The 17,259-nt window shown below is 45.9% G+C and overlaps 2 protein-coding genes across 2 annotated transcripts in view; both read right to left on the bottom strand.

Moving 5' to 3' along the window:
- LOC311128831 (interleukin-1 receptor type 1-like) overlaps nucleotides 1-15,383 on the bottom strand; it is a 57,122-nt gene extending 41,739 nt beyond the window's left edge. Inside the window, exon 1 of the mRNA XM_084161056.1 lies at nucleotides 15,026-15,383. The gene's annotated coding sequence lies outside the window, so the exon portion shown is untranslated. The remainder of the gene's footprint in view (nucleotides 1-15,025) is intronic.
- Nucleotides 1-17,259, bottom strand: part of LOC311128832 (interleukin-1 receptor type 1-like) — a gene marked incomplete at its 5' end in the record, with an annotated part of 32,762 nt that overhangs the window by 10,108 nt on the left and 5,395 nt on the right. Inside the window, 3 exons of the mRNA XM_084161057.1 lie at nucleotides 1,944-2,133; nucleotides 3,278-3,458; nucleotides 3,541-3,793. Of these exons, the coding sequence (XP_084017183.1) occupies nucleotides 1,944-2,133; nucleotides 3,278-3,458; nucleotides 3,541-3,793 (624 nt within the window). The remainder of the gene's footprint in view (nucleotides 1-1,943; nucleotides 2,134-3,277; nucleotides 3,459-3,540; nucleotides 3,794-17,259) is intronic.

The raw sequence follows: 17,259 nt of genomic DNA on the forward strand, positions 1-17,259 counted from the left end.
CCCCTCGTACCAAGACTGTGGTGCGCGTCGCTAGCCCGGCCCGGCCCATTCCTGCTCCCCGCACCAAGACAGTGGTGCGCGTCGTCAGCCCGGCCCGGCCGGTTCCTGCTCCCCGCACCAAGCCAATGGTGCGCGTTGCCAGCCCGGCCCGGCCTGTTCCTGCCCCTCGCACCAAGCCTGTGGTGCGCGCCGCCAGCCCGGTACGGCATGTTCCTGCTCCCCGCACCAAGCCTATGGTGCGCGTCGCCAGCCCGGCCCGGCCCGTTCCTGCTCCCCGCACCAAGTCAGTGGTGCGCGTCGCCAGCCCGGCCCGGCCCGTTCCTGCTCCCCGCACCAAGCCTGTGGTGCTCATCGTCAGCCCGGTCCGGCCCGTTCCTGCTCCCCGCACCAAGTCAGTGGTGCGCGTCATCAGCCCGGTCCTGCCCGTTCCTGCTCCCCGCACCAAGTCAGGGGTGCGCGTCGTCAGCCCGGTCCGGCCCATTCCTGCTCCCCGCACCAAGCCTGTGGTGCGCGTCGTCAGTCCGGCACAGCCCGTGCCCGTTTCACCGGTGCCTGGTCAGGTACCGGTCAGCTGCTCCACACCGGAGCCTAAGCAATCCGCTCCACCGATGTCCAGTCCAGCTCCAGCCAGCGGGGCCAGACCAGACCAGGGGCACTACGGGGGGGTTATTAGAGGGTGGTGGTCACGCCTGGAGCCGGATCCGCCTCCGAGGAGGAATGCCCACCCGGCCCTCCCCTGTTCGGTTTATGTTGGCGCGGTCGCAGTCCGCGCCTTTGGGGGTGGGTACTGTCACGCCCTGGCTCTAGGGACTCTTTTATGTTGAGCCAGGGTGTGTAGAGTCTATGTTTTGTGTTCATTGTTTCAGTATCTAGTTCATGTGTTTCTGTGTTGGCCGGGGTGGTTCTCAATCAGAGGCAACGAGAATCAGCTGTTGCTTGTTGTCTCTGATTGGGACCCATACTTAGGCAGCCGTTTGGCAGTTGTGTTTTGTGGGATCTTGTTCCGTGTTGGTTTGTGTTTGTTACCAAGGACTTCACGTATCGTTTTGTTGTTTTTGTTCGTGTGGTGAATATAAATAAAGTATGTTCGCATTCCACGCTGCGCCTTGGTCCGCTCCTTTTGACGATCGTGACACTCTGTGTGCAATAACAGTGTTTCAAATGATTTTTGAATGACTACCTCATGTCTGTACCCCACACATACAGTACAATTATATGTAAGGTCCCTAAGTCAAGCAGTGAATTTCAAACACAGATTCAACCACGAAGACCAGGGAGGAAAACCTGGTTCCGTCTGCTTTCCACCAGGCACTGGGAGATGAATTCACCATTCAGCAGGTCAACAACCTTAAACACAAGGCCAAATCTACACTGAAGTTGCTTACGAAGAATACAGTGAATGTTCCTGAGTGGCCGAGTTACAGTTTAGACTTAAATCTGCTTGAAAATCTATGGCAAGACCTGAAAATGGTTGTCTAGCAATGATCAACAACCAACTTGACAGATCTTGAAGAATTTTGAAAAGAATAATGGGGAAATGTTGCACAATCCAGGTGTGGAAAGCTCTTAGACACTTACCCAGAAATACTCACAGCTGTAATCTCTGCCAAAGGTGATTCTAACATATATTGACTCAGGGAGTTGAATACTTATGTAATCAGATATATTAGTGTTCTATTTTTCTATTTTTTTCTATTTTTAATGTTAGACTTTTTCTTACACTTTGACATTACAGGGTATTTTGTGTAGATTGTTAACAAAAAATGACTATTAAATCCCTTTTAATCCCACTATGTAACACAACAAGATGTGGAGAAAGTCAACGGGTGTGAATACTTTCTGAAGGCACTGTATCTCTGTAATGGCTGTGGTAAGGATTGGGGGTATATGGTAATAATCTGTGGTTAGGGACAACTTTTATGAGCTGTGCCAACAAAACTCACCGTCCACCATACCGTTGATGGTCTCTGAGATCCTGCCGCTGAGCCCTTCCAAGTTAAAGGTCATGGTGCAGGTGTAGAACGCATGGTCCTCAGGGATGACCGCTTTTACTAGGAGTAACTCCGTAACACTGTTATTGACATAGCTAAACCTGTTCCACAATGGGTCATCTTTCACAATGGGTTCACAGCCCTGAAAGGTTTAAAGTAGAAATCCACACTGAAAGGTAGTGGTAATGGAATGGAATATCATAGTAATGGAATATGGCTAATAAAACAAAATGAATACACAATTACAGATAAGTTGTGATAATGTCTTACCTTAGAAGACCTACTCTCAGAACAATTCAATGCAGTACAATGTGTGAGAGCAATGAACAATGTAAAGAGTATATACCGTATCTGATGGAACATTGTTCAAATGTAGTCACTAGTAGTAATAACCCCATATTCCTATAGTTTTAAACACAAATTAAGAATACATAGAGACAGACTGAATGACTGAAAAGAAAGAGTTCAAACAGGCTTTCCAGCACTGTCAGGCAGGGGCAGACTGGGACCAGAAATCCGCCCTGGCATTTCTGACACACCAGACCATTTTTCCCTTGAGGCCCCGACATTGGCCCATTTTCTTTCATTGAGGCCCCCAAAAGGCCCATTTTTGTCACTGTGGACCCCGTTATTACATTTAAATTTTTTACATTTTAGTCATTTAGCAGACGCTCTTATCCAGAGTGACTTACAGTTAGTGAGTGCATACATTTTCATACTGGCCCCCCGTGGGGAACGAACCCACAACCCTGGCGTTGCAAGCGCCATGCTCTACCAACTGAGCTACAGGGGACTACATCATGTCCAAATGTATCTCAAATTGATTTGAACATGATTACATTTTACGTTTTAGTCATTTAGCAGACGCTCTTATCCAGAGCGACTTACAGTTAGTGAGTGCATACATTTTTCATACTGATGCGCGACAAATGCCAATATCGGTCAAATGACTTGAATGAGATTTGTGCCACAAATGCCAAAACGCTTCCATGTGACAACAGTGCAAGGGAAACCAAACCAAAGCACGTTGTTGTTATACCTTGTCCATAGACTGGCCTACAGGGTAAGGAAACCAATGTCATTGTAATTTGGGTGAACTTTGGGTGAACTAATTTGGTTATTAGCCAGATAATTATAATTATGTAAAAAAATTAAATAAATGACAATCCCATTGGGCTAAAAATGTATCAGCCCATCCGGCATGGCCAGTCCACCCCTGCTGTCAGGCGTTCCCTCTCAACACTCTCCCATTGCACTGCACTGTCTGTTTACCCCATAGGACTCACCTTGTACCACTGAATGGAGTAATTGTCCACTTCCCTGATATGGTCACTCAATGGGCAGTTCAGAAAACCGGTGTCTTTGTTGGTCAGGACCTGGTCGGCCTTTTCTGGTCGACCGCATTCTTCTGGGTTGGTGTGGTTCACAATCAGTAAGGCCGATTTCTTATAGCACTGGGAGGGTAGTCTGTTTATCAAAGGTAACAGGAAAGATTTACAGCACACACACACACACACACACACACAGCAGACAAAAGTATTGCCCCTACCTCACAACACACTCATAGTTTCCAGCATCCTCCATCGCGATGTTAAAAATCCACAGTGTCTTTCCCCGCGGCAGAGTCTTTCTTGTCTCCCTGGTCAGCTCTCTCCCAGTCCTTGGGTCATACCATGAGATGTTATAGGGGATGCTGCGGTAGTCAAACACATTGAGGTCCACCAGGGTGGATGTTAACATGGCAGCATCACCGGAAACTGAAAACACCCGCTCAACCTCTCGTCCTTTGTCCTCACAGAGATCTGCACACAAAGAGTATATAAAGTAAAGTAAAGACAAACATGCGGCACAGGGACTGTTTGCGGACCACCATCTTTTTTATTGAGGCCACCTCTTAAAGAAAAACACATGTTGGAGAAATGATGCACGGCAAAGAAATTATGCAATTATTCCGCGTGTCATGTAGTATGCATAGACAGAGTCTTTACAGAGATGGTCCCTTCAAAATATATCTCTTCACAACAAATTCTCCAGTAAAACAAATAATAACTAAGAACACTGATGGTGTTAAATCAATACTGAAAGTGTTGAGTCTGTGGACCCATATAGACACCAGAACAGTGTTAAATTAACACACTGATTAGTGTAAAGCCTTTTCCAAATATTCCCACAGTGCCTTGCCTTTCAAGCAAATTGTAGAGTTACCACCACTGTAAGTGACAGAGACATGGTTGTTGCATTCATCCATTTTTGGACCTACGGACTTCAAAAAGTGAGATCCTAAATGAATATGTTGTCATAAAATATATATATACATATATATATATTTAACACAATGCCATACAGTGCATTCGGAAAGTATTCAGACCCCTTCACTTGTTCCACATTTTGTTACGTTACAGCCTTAAATAAATGTGTTTTTTCCCTTATCAATCTACACACAATACCCCATATTGACAAAGCAAAAACAGGTTTTAAATTTTTTTTGCAAATCAATTAAAAATTAAAAACTGAAATATTACATTTACATAAATATTCAGACCCTTTACTCAGTACTTTGTTGAAGCACCTTTGGCAGCGATTACAGCCTCGAGTCTTCTTGGGTATGATGCCACAAGCTTGGCACACCTGTATTTGGGGAGTTTCTCCCATTCCACTCTGCAGATCCTGTCAAGCTCTGTAAGGTTACATGGGGAGCATCGCTGCACAGCTATTTTCAGGTCTCTCCAGAGCTGTTCGATCGGGTTCATGTCCGGGCTCTGGCTGGGCCACTCAAGGACATTCAGAGGCCTGTCCCGAAGCCACTCCTGCGTTGTCTTGGCTGTGTGCTTAGGGTCGTTGTCCTGTTGGATGGTGAACCATCGCCCCAGTCTGAGGTCTGGAGCAGGTTTTCATCAAGGATCTCTCTTCTGTACTTTGCTCCGTTCACCTTTCCACATCAAGATGCTGCCACCACCATGCTTCACCGTAGGGATGGTATTGGCCAGGTGATGAGTGGTGCCTGGTTTCCTCCAGACGGGACGCTTGGCATTCAGGCCAAAGAGTTCAATCTTGGTTTCATTAGACCAGAGAATCTTGTTTCTCTTGGTCTGTGAGTCCTTAGGTGCCTTTTGGCAAACTCCCGAGTGGCGCAGTGGTCTAAGGCACTGCATCGCAGTGCTAGCTGTGCCACTAGAGATCCTGGTTTGAATCCAGGCTCTGTCGTAGCCGGCCGCGACCGGGAGACCCATGGGGCGGCGCACAATTGGCCCAGCGTCGTGCAGGGTAGGGGAGGGAATGGCCGGCAGGGATGTAGCTCAGTTGGTAGAGCATGGCGTTTGCAACGCCAGGGTTGTGGGATTGATTCCCACGGGGGGCCAAAATCGAGCTCTTTGGGATCAACTCAACTCGCCTTGTTTGGAGGAGGAGGAATGCTGCCTATGACCCCAAGAACACCATCCCGACCGTCAAACATGGAGGTGGAAACATTATGCTTTCTGGGTGTTTTTCTGCTAAGTGTCACGGATTCTGCCGAGGCTGCTCCTCCTCCTTGCTCGGCAGGCTTCGGCGTTCGTCGTCCCCGGAGTACTAGCTACCACCGTTAGATGTTTCGATGTTTGATTGGTTTGGTCTGTCTGTTGCACCTGTGTCCGTTTGTGTCTGATTATGTGTCCTATAAGTTTCCTGCTTTGTGTTTGTTAGTTTGTGTGTTATTTTCCGCCTGTCAGTTGGTGTCGCTTGTGCTGTACTCTGGACTTTGTGTATAGTGACGCACTGTATTTGCGTTGTCGCTCGCCTCCTTGTTGTTGAGGTCCTTTATTTTGTATTGTTATACAGTTAGTAAAGTCTTGTTTGACTCAGCCTATGCGTCCTGCGTCTGACTCCTCAACCGCATCCACATCAACGCTGACACTAAGGGGACAGGACAATTTCACCACATCAAAGGGACGATGGACGGGGCCATGTACCGTCAAATCTTGGGTGAGAACCTCCTTCCCTCAGCCAGGGCATTGAAAATGGGTTGTGGATGGGTATTCCAGCATGACAATGACCCAAAACACACGGCCAAGGCAACAAAGGAGTGGCTCAAGAAGAAGCACATTAAGGTCCTGGAGTGGCCTAGCCAGTCTCCAGACCTTAATCCCATAGAAAATCTGTGGAGGGAGCTGAAGGTTCGAGTTGCCAAACGTCAGCCTCGAAACCTTAATGACTTGGAGAAGATCTGCAAAGAGGAGTGGGACAAAATCCCTCCTGAGATGTGTGCAAACCTGGTGGCCAACTACAAGAAACATCTGACCTCTGTGATTGCCAACAAGGGTTTTGCCACCAAATACTAAGTCATGTTTTGCAGAGGGGTCAAATACTTATTTCCCTCATTAAAATGCAAATCAATTTATAACATTTTTTACATGCATTTTTCTGGATTTTATTGTTGTTATTCTGTCTCTCACTGTTCAAATAAACCTACCATTAAAATGATAGACTGATCATGTCTTTGTCAGTGGGCAAACGTACAAAATCAGCAGGGGATCAAATACTTTTTTCCCTCACTGTAGATTGCACACAGGTGGACTTTTTTAACTAATTATGCGACTTCTGAAGGTAATTGGTTGCACCAGATCTTATTTAGGGCCTTCATAGCAAAGGGGGTGAATACATATGCACGCACCACTTTTCCGTTATTTATTTTTTAGAATTTTTTGAAACAAGTTATTTTTTTCATTTCACTTCACCAATTTGGACTATTTTGTGTATGGCCATTATATGAAATCCAAATAAAAATCCATTTAAATTACAGGTTGTAATGCAACAAAATAGGAAAAACGCCAAGGGGGATGAATACTTTTGCAAGGCACTGTACTTTGGTCATCATACTTTGATCTGCTTTCCTTCAAATATCATCAAATTTCATGAAAAACATGATTTTGAATAGTCTTAAATAGTTACATTTGAATGATAACATGTTCACTTAGGATCTCACTTGGTGAAGTCCATAGGGGAATTTGCTGTGTAGAGGCAATCTGGGGCAGGCCTTTAAGGAAAACAAATTATATTTGACTACAGGAGTCACCACGGTAGTCAACAACCACAGCCCGTGGCAGGCAGGCAGGCAGGCTAATACCTCATACCTCATACCTGGAACAGGGCCAGACACATTCCCCATTCCACCACAGAAAGACTGACTGACATCTCCAGGGCTCTGGTGTTAACTGGATGACTAAAAGGTAAAACATAAAACAACTGTAACGGAGAGAGAAAATGATCACCCGGGGTGAGCAACACTAACCCGGGAGAACTACCCTGCTGCATTCAAACCCTTAACAAGAACACCTGATTCTACTAGATGCTCACCAATATATTGATTAGTTGAATCAAAAAAATCTAATCAAAGTTTATTGCTCGCATACACAGTTTAGCAGATGTTATAGTGGGCGCAGCGAAATGCTTGCATTACTAGATCCTAACAGTTCAGTAAAATGTCAAACATCAGGTGTGTTATAGCAAAAGTGCATACTCAGTAGCTGTCCAGGAGCAGGGTTGGCCATCCCTGGAGTGATGATACTGTGCAGCACAAGAGTCTTGAGGTCAGTGTTTTGAAAGCTAAGATTCCTGTTCCCAGCTGGTCTGGATTGACTCACTGCATGACTTGAGTCTTGGAGTTTTCAATTCCCTCCTTCAATACAAGCTTGGCTCTTTATCAAGGGGGGATGTTTGGTTGACTGGCCAGTTTATACTAAGTCTGACAGACACACTTCACAGTGGAGGTGTATAACTGTTTAACTGTATAACAGCTGTTATTACAACTAAGTTATCAACTGTGAGGTGTCACACTACCTTTGTCCACTTGTAATGAGAGTGATATCAAAAGTACATTCTGCTACTACATGGAGTTTAGTTCGATATCTTTGCTTTATATTGGGTAACATCATAGTGTCTATTCTGGATGATGTGCCATTGACGATATGCATTTAAAAATATATATTTTAGACATTTAGCAGACACTCTTATCCAGAGCAATTAGGGCTAAGTGCCTTGCTCAAGGGCACATCAACAAATGTTTCACCTAGCCGGCTCAGGGATTCGAACCAGCGATCTTTCAGTTACTGGCCCAGCGCTGTTAACTGCTAGGCTACAGTGATAAGGATGTGCCTTGACAGAAGCACTAAAGGATGTGGAAACAAGAGTGCTAGTAGGCGCCAGAATGAAATCTACATCTGTGCTCTAATTTGCCCATGGTTATGACGCCCATCAAACAAGAGTGCTAGTAGGCGCCAGAATCGGATTGATGTTGAGTCGACTATAATGACTGCTTGTGCGATACAGGAAATGATCTCTCTACTTCTCAGCACAACCACCACATCAAAACACACTGATGGAGAGATTAAAACAAAGTGACAGAAAGATAAAGATAGAGAAAGGTGTTCACTAAGATTAAAAATGAATGGTGCCAACAAACGGAGAGAAAGAGGATGGATTAATTAAGTTAGATGTTGGTATTATAATGTGTGCTTTATTATATCTCGATGTGGTCCAATTTGTAGCTACAACTCAGAGCAGTCTCCTTGAAAAACATATATCCTTAGTAGGCCTACATCTGTGCTCCCATTTGCCCATGTTTCTTGGAGATCATTTGTATGGTAACATTTTATGATACTCAACTCATCCTGTGGTATAAGCACATTCATCCAGTAACTGTTTCATAACACCTCAAATTAATGTCACTATACTGAAGGTGTCTGTGCACACTTTGTAAAGCCATATGACATGGTTATGGCGCTCATTATTTAATTAAATAATGTGACACAGAGGTTGGTAAATGACATAAAATTTTATAACATCTGGTTATTTGTAGCATGTAATAACATATGACATAAGTTGTCATGCAGACTGTGTAACAGTTGACATTAGAGCATATGACAACAGTCCACAGTCATCTCCTTTTTCTTGATCAAATTGAGGGAGAGGTTGTTGTCCTGGCACCACACGGCCAGGTCTCTGACCTCCTCCCTATAGGCTGTCTCGTCGTTGTCGGTGATCAGGCCTACCACTGTTGTGTCATCGGCAAACTTAATGATGGTGTTGGAGTCTTGCCTGGCCATTCAGTCATGAGTGAACAGTGAGTACAGGAGGGGACTAAGCACGCACTCCTGAGGGACCCCCGTGTTGAGGATCAGCGTGGCGGATGTGTTGTTACCTACCCTTACCACCTGGGGGCGGCCCATCAGGAAGTCCAGGATCCAGTTGCAGAGGGAAGTGTTTAGTCCCAGGGTCCTTAGCTTAGTGATGAGCTTTGAGGGCACTATAGTGTTGAACGCTGAACTGTAGTCAATGAATAGCATTCGCACATAGGTGTTCCTTTTGTCCAGGTGTGAAAGGGAAGTGTGGAGCGCAATAGAGATTGCATCATCTGTGGATCTGTTGGGGCGGTATGCAAATTGGAGTGGGTCTAGGGTTTCTGGAATAATGGTGTTGATGTGCACCATGACCAGCCTTTCAAAGCACTTCATGGCTACAGACGTGAGTGCTATGGGTCGGTAGTCATTTAGGTAGGTTACGTTAGTGTTCTTGGGCACAGGGACTATGGTGGTCTGCTTGAAACATGTTGGTATTACAGACTCAGACAGGGAGAGGTTGAAAATGTCAGTGAAGACACTTGCCAGTTGGTCAGCGCATGCTCGGAGTACACGTCCTGGTAATCCGTCTGGCCCTGCGGCCTTGTGAATGTTGACCAGTTTAAAAGGTATTACTCACATCGGCTATGGAGAGCGTGATCACACAGTCATTCGGAACAGCTGATGCTCTCATGCATGTTTCAGTGTTGCTTGCCTCGAAGCGAGCATAGAAGTGATTTAGCTCGTCTGGTAGGCTCGTGTCACTGGGCAGCTCGCGGCTGTGCATCCCTTTGTAGTGGAGGGCATAGCGGGATTTCTTATAAGCTTCCGGGTTAGAGTTCTACTCCTTGAAAGCGGCTGCTCTACCCTTTAGCTCAGTGCGGATGTTGCCTGTAATCCATGGCTTCTGATTGCCGTATGTACGTACAGTCACTGTGGGGACGACAGAACACAGGAGGATGTTCTTTAATGGAAGCCTTTCAAACAAAATCCATGTAGGATCAGGAATTCCCCAGGGCAGCTGTCTAGACCCCTTGCTTTTTTCCATCTTTACTAACGACATGCCACTGGCTTTGAGTAAAGCCAGTGTGTCTATGTATGCGGATGACTGCGTATTCATATACTGACTCCAGTCGTGTGGAGAGGCAGAACATTGTTGGCGGAGGTACTTCCCTATTTCTTGGTTCAGGCGTTCCGTCTGCCCGTTGTTCTGGGGATGGTACCCGGAGGAGAGGCTGAGGGCGATCCCCAGTCGGTCACAGAAGGCTCGCCACACCCGGGAGACAAACTGGGACCCGCGGTCAGAAACTATGTCCTCCAGAATCCCATACAGACGGAACACCTGCTGGAACATACACTCAGCCAATTCCATGGTGTTAGGTAAATGAGGAAGAGGAACCAGACACATTTTTGAAAAACGGTCTACTATGACAAGGATGGTGGTGTTACCAGAGGATTCAGGAAGGTCTGTGATGAAGTCAACAGCTATAAAAGGTTGAAGCTTACCAGGGAGATGACGAGGGCTTTTGGTTTGGGCGCAGACTGGACAGGAGAGTACGTAATCCCTTACGTCGGATGCCAGTGAGGACCACCAGAACTTACGGGCTAGAAGTTCGGTGGTTAATGTAATGCCCGGATGTCCTGACCCCAAGGACGTGTGACACCATTGCATCAGTTGGGGTCTAACAGCTGCTGGTACGTAAGTCTTCCCAGCTGGTGTCTCAGGAGGAGCCGGGTCTGAGGTTAGGGCTTCTTGTATAGCAGAGTGAACCTCCCACTGTACCGGTTCCATAATGCAAGAGGATGGAAAAATGGGTGTAGGGTCTGAGTTACTGGTCGGAAGGTCAAACTGGCGGGAGAGAGCATCAGCTTTTACGTTTTTCTTTCCAGGGATGTAAGTAACATGAAAATGGAAGCTTGTGAAGAGAGCCCAGCTGGCTTGTCTGGAGTTTAACCTCTTGGCCAGTTTTATATATTCCAGATAATGATGATCTGTTTAGGATGTTGTGCGCCCTACAACCAGTGGCGCCATTCCTCGAGGGCCAGCTTGATGGCGAGGAGTTCTGTTCCCCAAATCGTAATTCCTCTCAGCGGCGGATAACTTCCTGGAGAAGAAGGCACTGGGATGTGATTTGGGAGGTGTTGCCACCCACTGAGAGAGTATGGCTCCTACTACTTTGGAGGCATCCACCTCCAGGGTGAAAGGAAGGGTCGGATCATGTTGGCGAAGGAGAGGAGCTGAGGTGAAGAGGCATTTCAAGTTGTTGAAAGCAGTCAGGGCGGTATCAGTCGTTTGAAGAGTCCGGGTCTTTTGGCTGGTAAGGGCAGTGAGGGGAGCGGCAGTAGAACTGAAGTTCCGAATGAACTGGCGATAGAAGTTGGAGAACCCAATGAAACGTTGGAGTCCCTTAACAGTGGTGGATTTGGGCCAGTTATTGACAGCGGTGACTTTGTTCTCATCCATGCGGACCCCTCCAGGTGTCAGTACGAAACCGAGGAAGTTTACATGGAAGGTGCTCTTTTCAGAATTCACATAAAGGTTATGGTCAAGGAGCCGTTGAAGAACCTTTTGTACATGCTGTATGTGTTCCTTCAGGGAGTAAATCAGGATGTAATAAATGTAGACGATGAGAAAGCGGTTGATCATATCCTGGAAAATATGTTGTATAGATGTTGGCGTGGCCCACTTGTTCAAGGGTCGCTGGGATCAAAGGAAGAGGGAAACGGTTCTTGACCGTGACGTCATTCAGGGAACGGTAATCAATACATGGACGGAGACCACCGTCCTTTTTTCCAACGAAGAAGAAGCTGGACGCAGCCGGGGAAGAAGGACGAATTAAACCATTTTCGAGTGCTTCATCAATGTAGTTCTCCATTGCCTCATTTTCCGGGATAGATAGGGGGTAAACATGGCCCGTCGGTGGGGACACTCCAGGGAGTAAGTCAATAGCACAGTCCACTGGGCGATGTGGTGGCAGAGTGGAGGCCTTGATTTTGCTGAAGACATTGCTGTACTGGGCGTATTCAGATGGTATAGTGGGTGGCACTGCAGAGTCCTCAATGGTGGTGTTTCTGCAGGGTAGGCTGAGACAACTGGTGATGCAGGTAGAAGACCAGGACAGTAGTTCACCTTGTCACCACGAGATAGCAGGGTCGTGACGGCAAAGCCAGGGGTGTCCGAGGATGAGTGGCTGTTTGGGGAATGATAGTTCCATGAGTTGAATGGTTTCGGTGTGGAAGACTCCAATCTGGAGGGTGACGCTCTGTGTCAGGTGCGTAATGAAGCCCGTGCCCAATGGCTGCCCGTCCAGGGCGTTAATCCTTAAGAGAGGGGTGACAGGTGTAAGATCAATGTCAAGCTCTTGTACTAGCTGGTGATCAATAAAATTACCTGCTGCGCCCGAATCTATCAAGCCCTCTACGTACTTAGTAACCCCCTTTGCGGTTATCAACACTGGGATGGAGAATTGCTTCTGGGAGATATTTAGAAATAAGGACACGCCTACCTGCATGGCAGCGGAGGGACCCTTATCATCTCTCCGTGGGGGGCGAACAGGGCAATGGCTGAGTAGATTATCTTTCCCTCCACAGTATAGGCAGAGCCCTTCTTGGATCCGCCTTTGACGTTTGATACGCGGGAGAGGAGCATGGCCCAACTGCATGGGCTCTGGAAGACTGGAACGGGATGACGGAACCATGGAAAGAGAAGGTTTCAGGTTCCTGGGTGTCAGAGTTCTTCGACGGTCGGCGACGAGGTGGTCGATGGAGATACGAATGTATTGATTTAAATCCTGAAGGTCACCTCTACAGGCCAACTCCGCCTGAAGTTCCCTGTTGAGCCCTCTTCAGTAGACGTAAGTAAAGCAGCCTCACTCCATCCACTCCCTGCAGCCATGGTGCGGAACTCGAGGGTATACTCGGCAGCTGAATTGAGTCCTTGTTGAAGTTCTATGAGGAGGTCTCCTGGAAGGAGCGTGATCGAATACCTCTTTGAAGAGGGTGTGGAAATGGGTCTCGGATCTGAGTTCTGTGCTGTTGGCAGTCCATATGGCGGTGGCCCAATCCAGGGCTTTGCCTGTGAGCAGAGACACAAAATCCACCCTGCTCTTGTCGGTGGCAAAGTTAGTGGGGTTGTGCTCAATGTATTTGCTGCATTGCATCAGAAATCCCTGACATTTCCCAGGTGAACCGTCATACTTTCCAGGCATGGATATGAATGAAGGAGGGCTATGGGTTACGATACCTGGCATCGGAAGAGTAGGGATAGGCTGATGGAGAAGATGGCAGATTTCCTCCATACATTCCTCTTGCTGGGTTAGGCGCTGCTGTAGCTCCGCTGAATCCGTTCAATTTTTTGGTGAAGTATTCTGTAATGAATAGTCAGGGAGAAAAAGGGTGTAGATTCACGCGCAGAGCGCGGCAGGTGTTTATTTCGCCTTCACAAAAGGCAGGAATCGTGTTCGCAGGCAATGGTCATACACAGGTAGGCTAACAGGCAGGAGAATCCAAAACTAGGACTGAAGGCTATAACTGGTTGTCACAAACGAACTAAGAAAAGGTTTAGTAGAGTCAAAATGAACAATACCTCACAAGGCACAAACAGAATGAACTGAACTAAATAAGGAGCTAATGAGACCAGGTGAGTAACAAACACAGGTGAAATCAATGAACAAAAATGAAAGACAGGGCTACGTTCAAGAACACAGAGAAACATGGCTACATTCAAGAACACAAGGTTGACTAAGAAAATAAATACAGAACCTTACACTACACAAATAAAGTTTGTATATGGGTGGTTCTGCAACTACTGGCACTTTTGGCATTTTTTTTTTTTTGTTTGTTTCTTGAAAGAAACTTGAATTTATATAAATAATGTTCTACTTTTGTCAGGAACCATAAACTGGTATTGACTGTGGCCATTTTATTCAACAAGACATGGATTTATGTAACGGAGACGCAGGGAGAGGAAGCAGGTGCAGTAGTGAGTTTCATGATTAAGAACATGGACAGATCGAAAACAAGGGAAGCGTATGGACAAGAAAACATAACCAATACTGCCTGACCCGATGAGTGCTACAGTGCTTTGCAAAAGTATTCATCCCCCTTGCCGTTTTTCCTATTTTGTTGCATTACAACCTGTAATTTAAATGGATTTTTATTTGGATTTCATGTAATGGACATAAGGCTGTCGTGGTCTAAGGCTGTGCCACTAGAGATCCTGGTTCGAATCCAGGCTCTGTCGTAGCCGGCCGTGACCGGGAGACCCATGGGGCGGCGCACAATTGGCCCAGCTTCGTCCAGGGTAGGGAAGGGAATGGCCGGCAGGGATGTAGCTCAGTTGGTAGAGCATGGCGTTTGCAACGCCAGGGTTGTGGGTTCGATTCCCACGGGGGGACAGTATGATTTTTTTTTTATGTATGCACTCACTAACTGTAAATCGCTCTGGATAAGAGAGTCTGCTAAATGACTAAAATGTCAAATGTAATACACATGTAACCCTCTCACCAGGCTCGAATTTGACTCTCAAGATATTACCTTATTTAGAATATTTGAACAGCATGGGATATTAGGTGAGAAGGACATCTCCAATAAGAATCCCTATTGTAAACTTGCTAGGGTGAATGACAAATAGGGTATTAACTTCAGATAGAATGATTATAGACTTGGTTATTGGTATAAGGATATGCTTTCCCATGCATTAAATGAAACTGAAACAGTAAATGACTCCACCAATACAACAGACACAAGGTTCAAGATCTATATTAATCAAATGTTCAATGTATCACATCAAAAGAAATACAAATTATAAACCCCAATGATTTTTCCACAACCCATGTCCAAATTATTTGCAAGCTTGCTTAAACCCTTGGCGCGCGTTGGAGCTCAAAAAAATGACGACATACATAAAGTCCCGAAGTCCACCACACATTTGTAGTTACTCACTACTTGTAGATAATGCCTCAGCAAAATATAGTAGTTCCGTGCAGGTGTCCTCACAAGATCCACAGCGAACACAGCTATCAATGCAGCCAGTAATCCGTAGCAGCAACAGACATCCGTTTGAAACCCGAACTGATCGTCACAAGCAATTCTCTCCAAGTCTTGAACGATGCTAGGCTAACCTCTAGGATGTCGAATGTCTCCACAATGTGACGGCAGCTTCAGTCTCTACTAGGTCTTTCTTAACGAACTAATAAACACTCTCTTATAGAAATAAAATCAGGATTTCCCTTTAAAACAAACTCTGTAGGTATGGTTTTGTTTTCTCTATCGTTTCCTTGGGTCATTTTTCCTTCACCAACCCCACTAACGTCTCTCCTCTCTCTCCTTTCAACCTTTCCTTCTCTTCTCTTTCCCAGCAACCAGTCCACTCTCCCATTGGCCACAACTTAACAAGTTACCTCATTGGTCAAAACTTTAACGAGATACGTGGGAAATTTAAACTTAAAAATTTTTTTTTAAACATTGCTTCAAAAGAAATGCATTAATGACATTACAAATCAGGAGCTATTCGATCACCTTTTAAATCTAATACCAATTAATTATAACAAATAAACTCTATACTTGGTTTTAGCAAGGTATTACACACAAAATAGTCCAAATTGGTGAAGTGAAATGAAAAAAAGAACTTCTTTCAGAAATTCTAAAAATAAATAACGGAAAAGTGGTGCGTGCATATGTATTCACCCCCTTTGCTATTAAGCCCCTAAATAAGATCTGGTGCAACAAATTACCTTCAGAAGTCACATAATTAGTTAAATAAAGTCCACCTGCGTGCAATCTAAGTGTCACATGATCTGTCACATGATCTCAGTATATATACACCTATTCTGAAAGGCCCCAGAGTCTGCAACACCACTAACCAAAACTCACGCACCAGGCAAGGAGGGCATTAATCAGAGAGGCAACAAAGATACCAAAGATAACCCTGAAGGAGCTGCAAAGCTCCACAGTGGAGATTGGAGTATCTGTCCATAGGACCACTTTAAGCCGTATACTTCACAGAGCTGGGCTTTACAGAAGAGTGGCCAGAAAAAAAGCCATTGCTTAAAGAAAAAAATAAGCAAACATGTTTGGTGTTCGCCAAAAGGCATGTGGGAGACTCCCCAAACATTACATTTACATTTTAGTCATTTAGCAGACGCTCTTATCCAGAGCGACTTACAGTTAGTGAGTGCAAACATTATTTTTTATTTATTTTTTTCATACTGGCCCACCGTTGGAATCGAACCCACAACTCTGGCATTGCAAACGCCATGCTCTACCAACTGAGCTACATCCCTGCCGGCCATTCCCTCCCCTACCCTGGACGACGCTGGGCCAATTGTGCACCTCCCCATGGGTCTCATGGTCACGGCCGGCTACGACAGAGCCTGGATTCGAACCAGGATCTCTAGTGGCACAGCTAGCACTGCGATGCAGTGCCTTAGACCACTGCACCACTCGGGAGGTACTGCGCCACTCGGGAGGTACTCTGGTCAGATGAGACTAAAATTGAGCTCTTTGGCCATCAAGGAAAACGCTATGTCAGGCGCAAACCAACCACCTCTCATCACCCCAAGAACACCATCCCCACAGTGAAGCATGGTGGTGGCAGCATCATGCTGTGGGGATGTTTTTCTTCGGCAGGGACTTGGAAACTGGTCAGAATTGAAGGAATGATGGATGGCGCTAAATACAGGGACATTCTTGAGGGAAACCTGTTTCAGTCTTCTAGAGATTTGAGACTGGGATGGAGGTTCACATTCCAGGAGGACAATGACCCTAAGCATACTGCTAAAGCAACACTCGAGTGGTTTAAGGGCAAACATTTAAATGTCTTGGAATGGCCTAGTCAAAGCCCAGACCTCAATCCAATTGAGAATCTGTGGTATGACTTAAAGATTGCTGTACACCAGTGGAACCCATCCAACTTGAAGGATCTGGAGCAGTTTTGCCTTGAAGAATGGGCAAAGCTCCCAGTGGCTAGATGTGCCAAGCTTATAGAGACATACCCCAAGAGACTTGCAGCTGTAATTGCTGCAAAAGGTGGCTCTACAAAGTATTCTTCTTTCTTGTTCATTTCACAAGAAAAAATATTTTTGCATCTTCAAAGTGGTAGGCATGTTGTGTAAATCAAATGATACAAACCCCCCAAAAATCCATTTTAATTCCAGTGTCACGACTTCATCCGAGGC

This window comes from Coregonus lavaretus (assembly GCF_964263955.1).
Source record: "Coregonus lavaretus genome assembly, chromosome: 5".
Classification (NCBI taxonomy): domain Eukaryota; kingdom Metazoa; phylum Chordata; class Actinopteri; order Salmoniformes; family Salmonidae; genus Coregonus; species Coregonus lavaretus.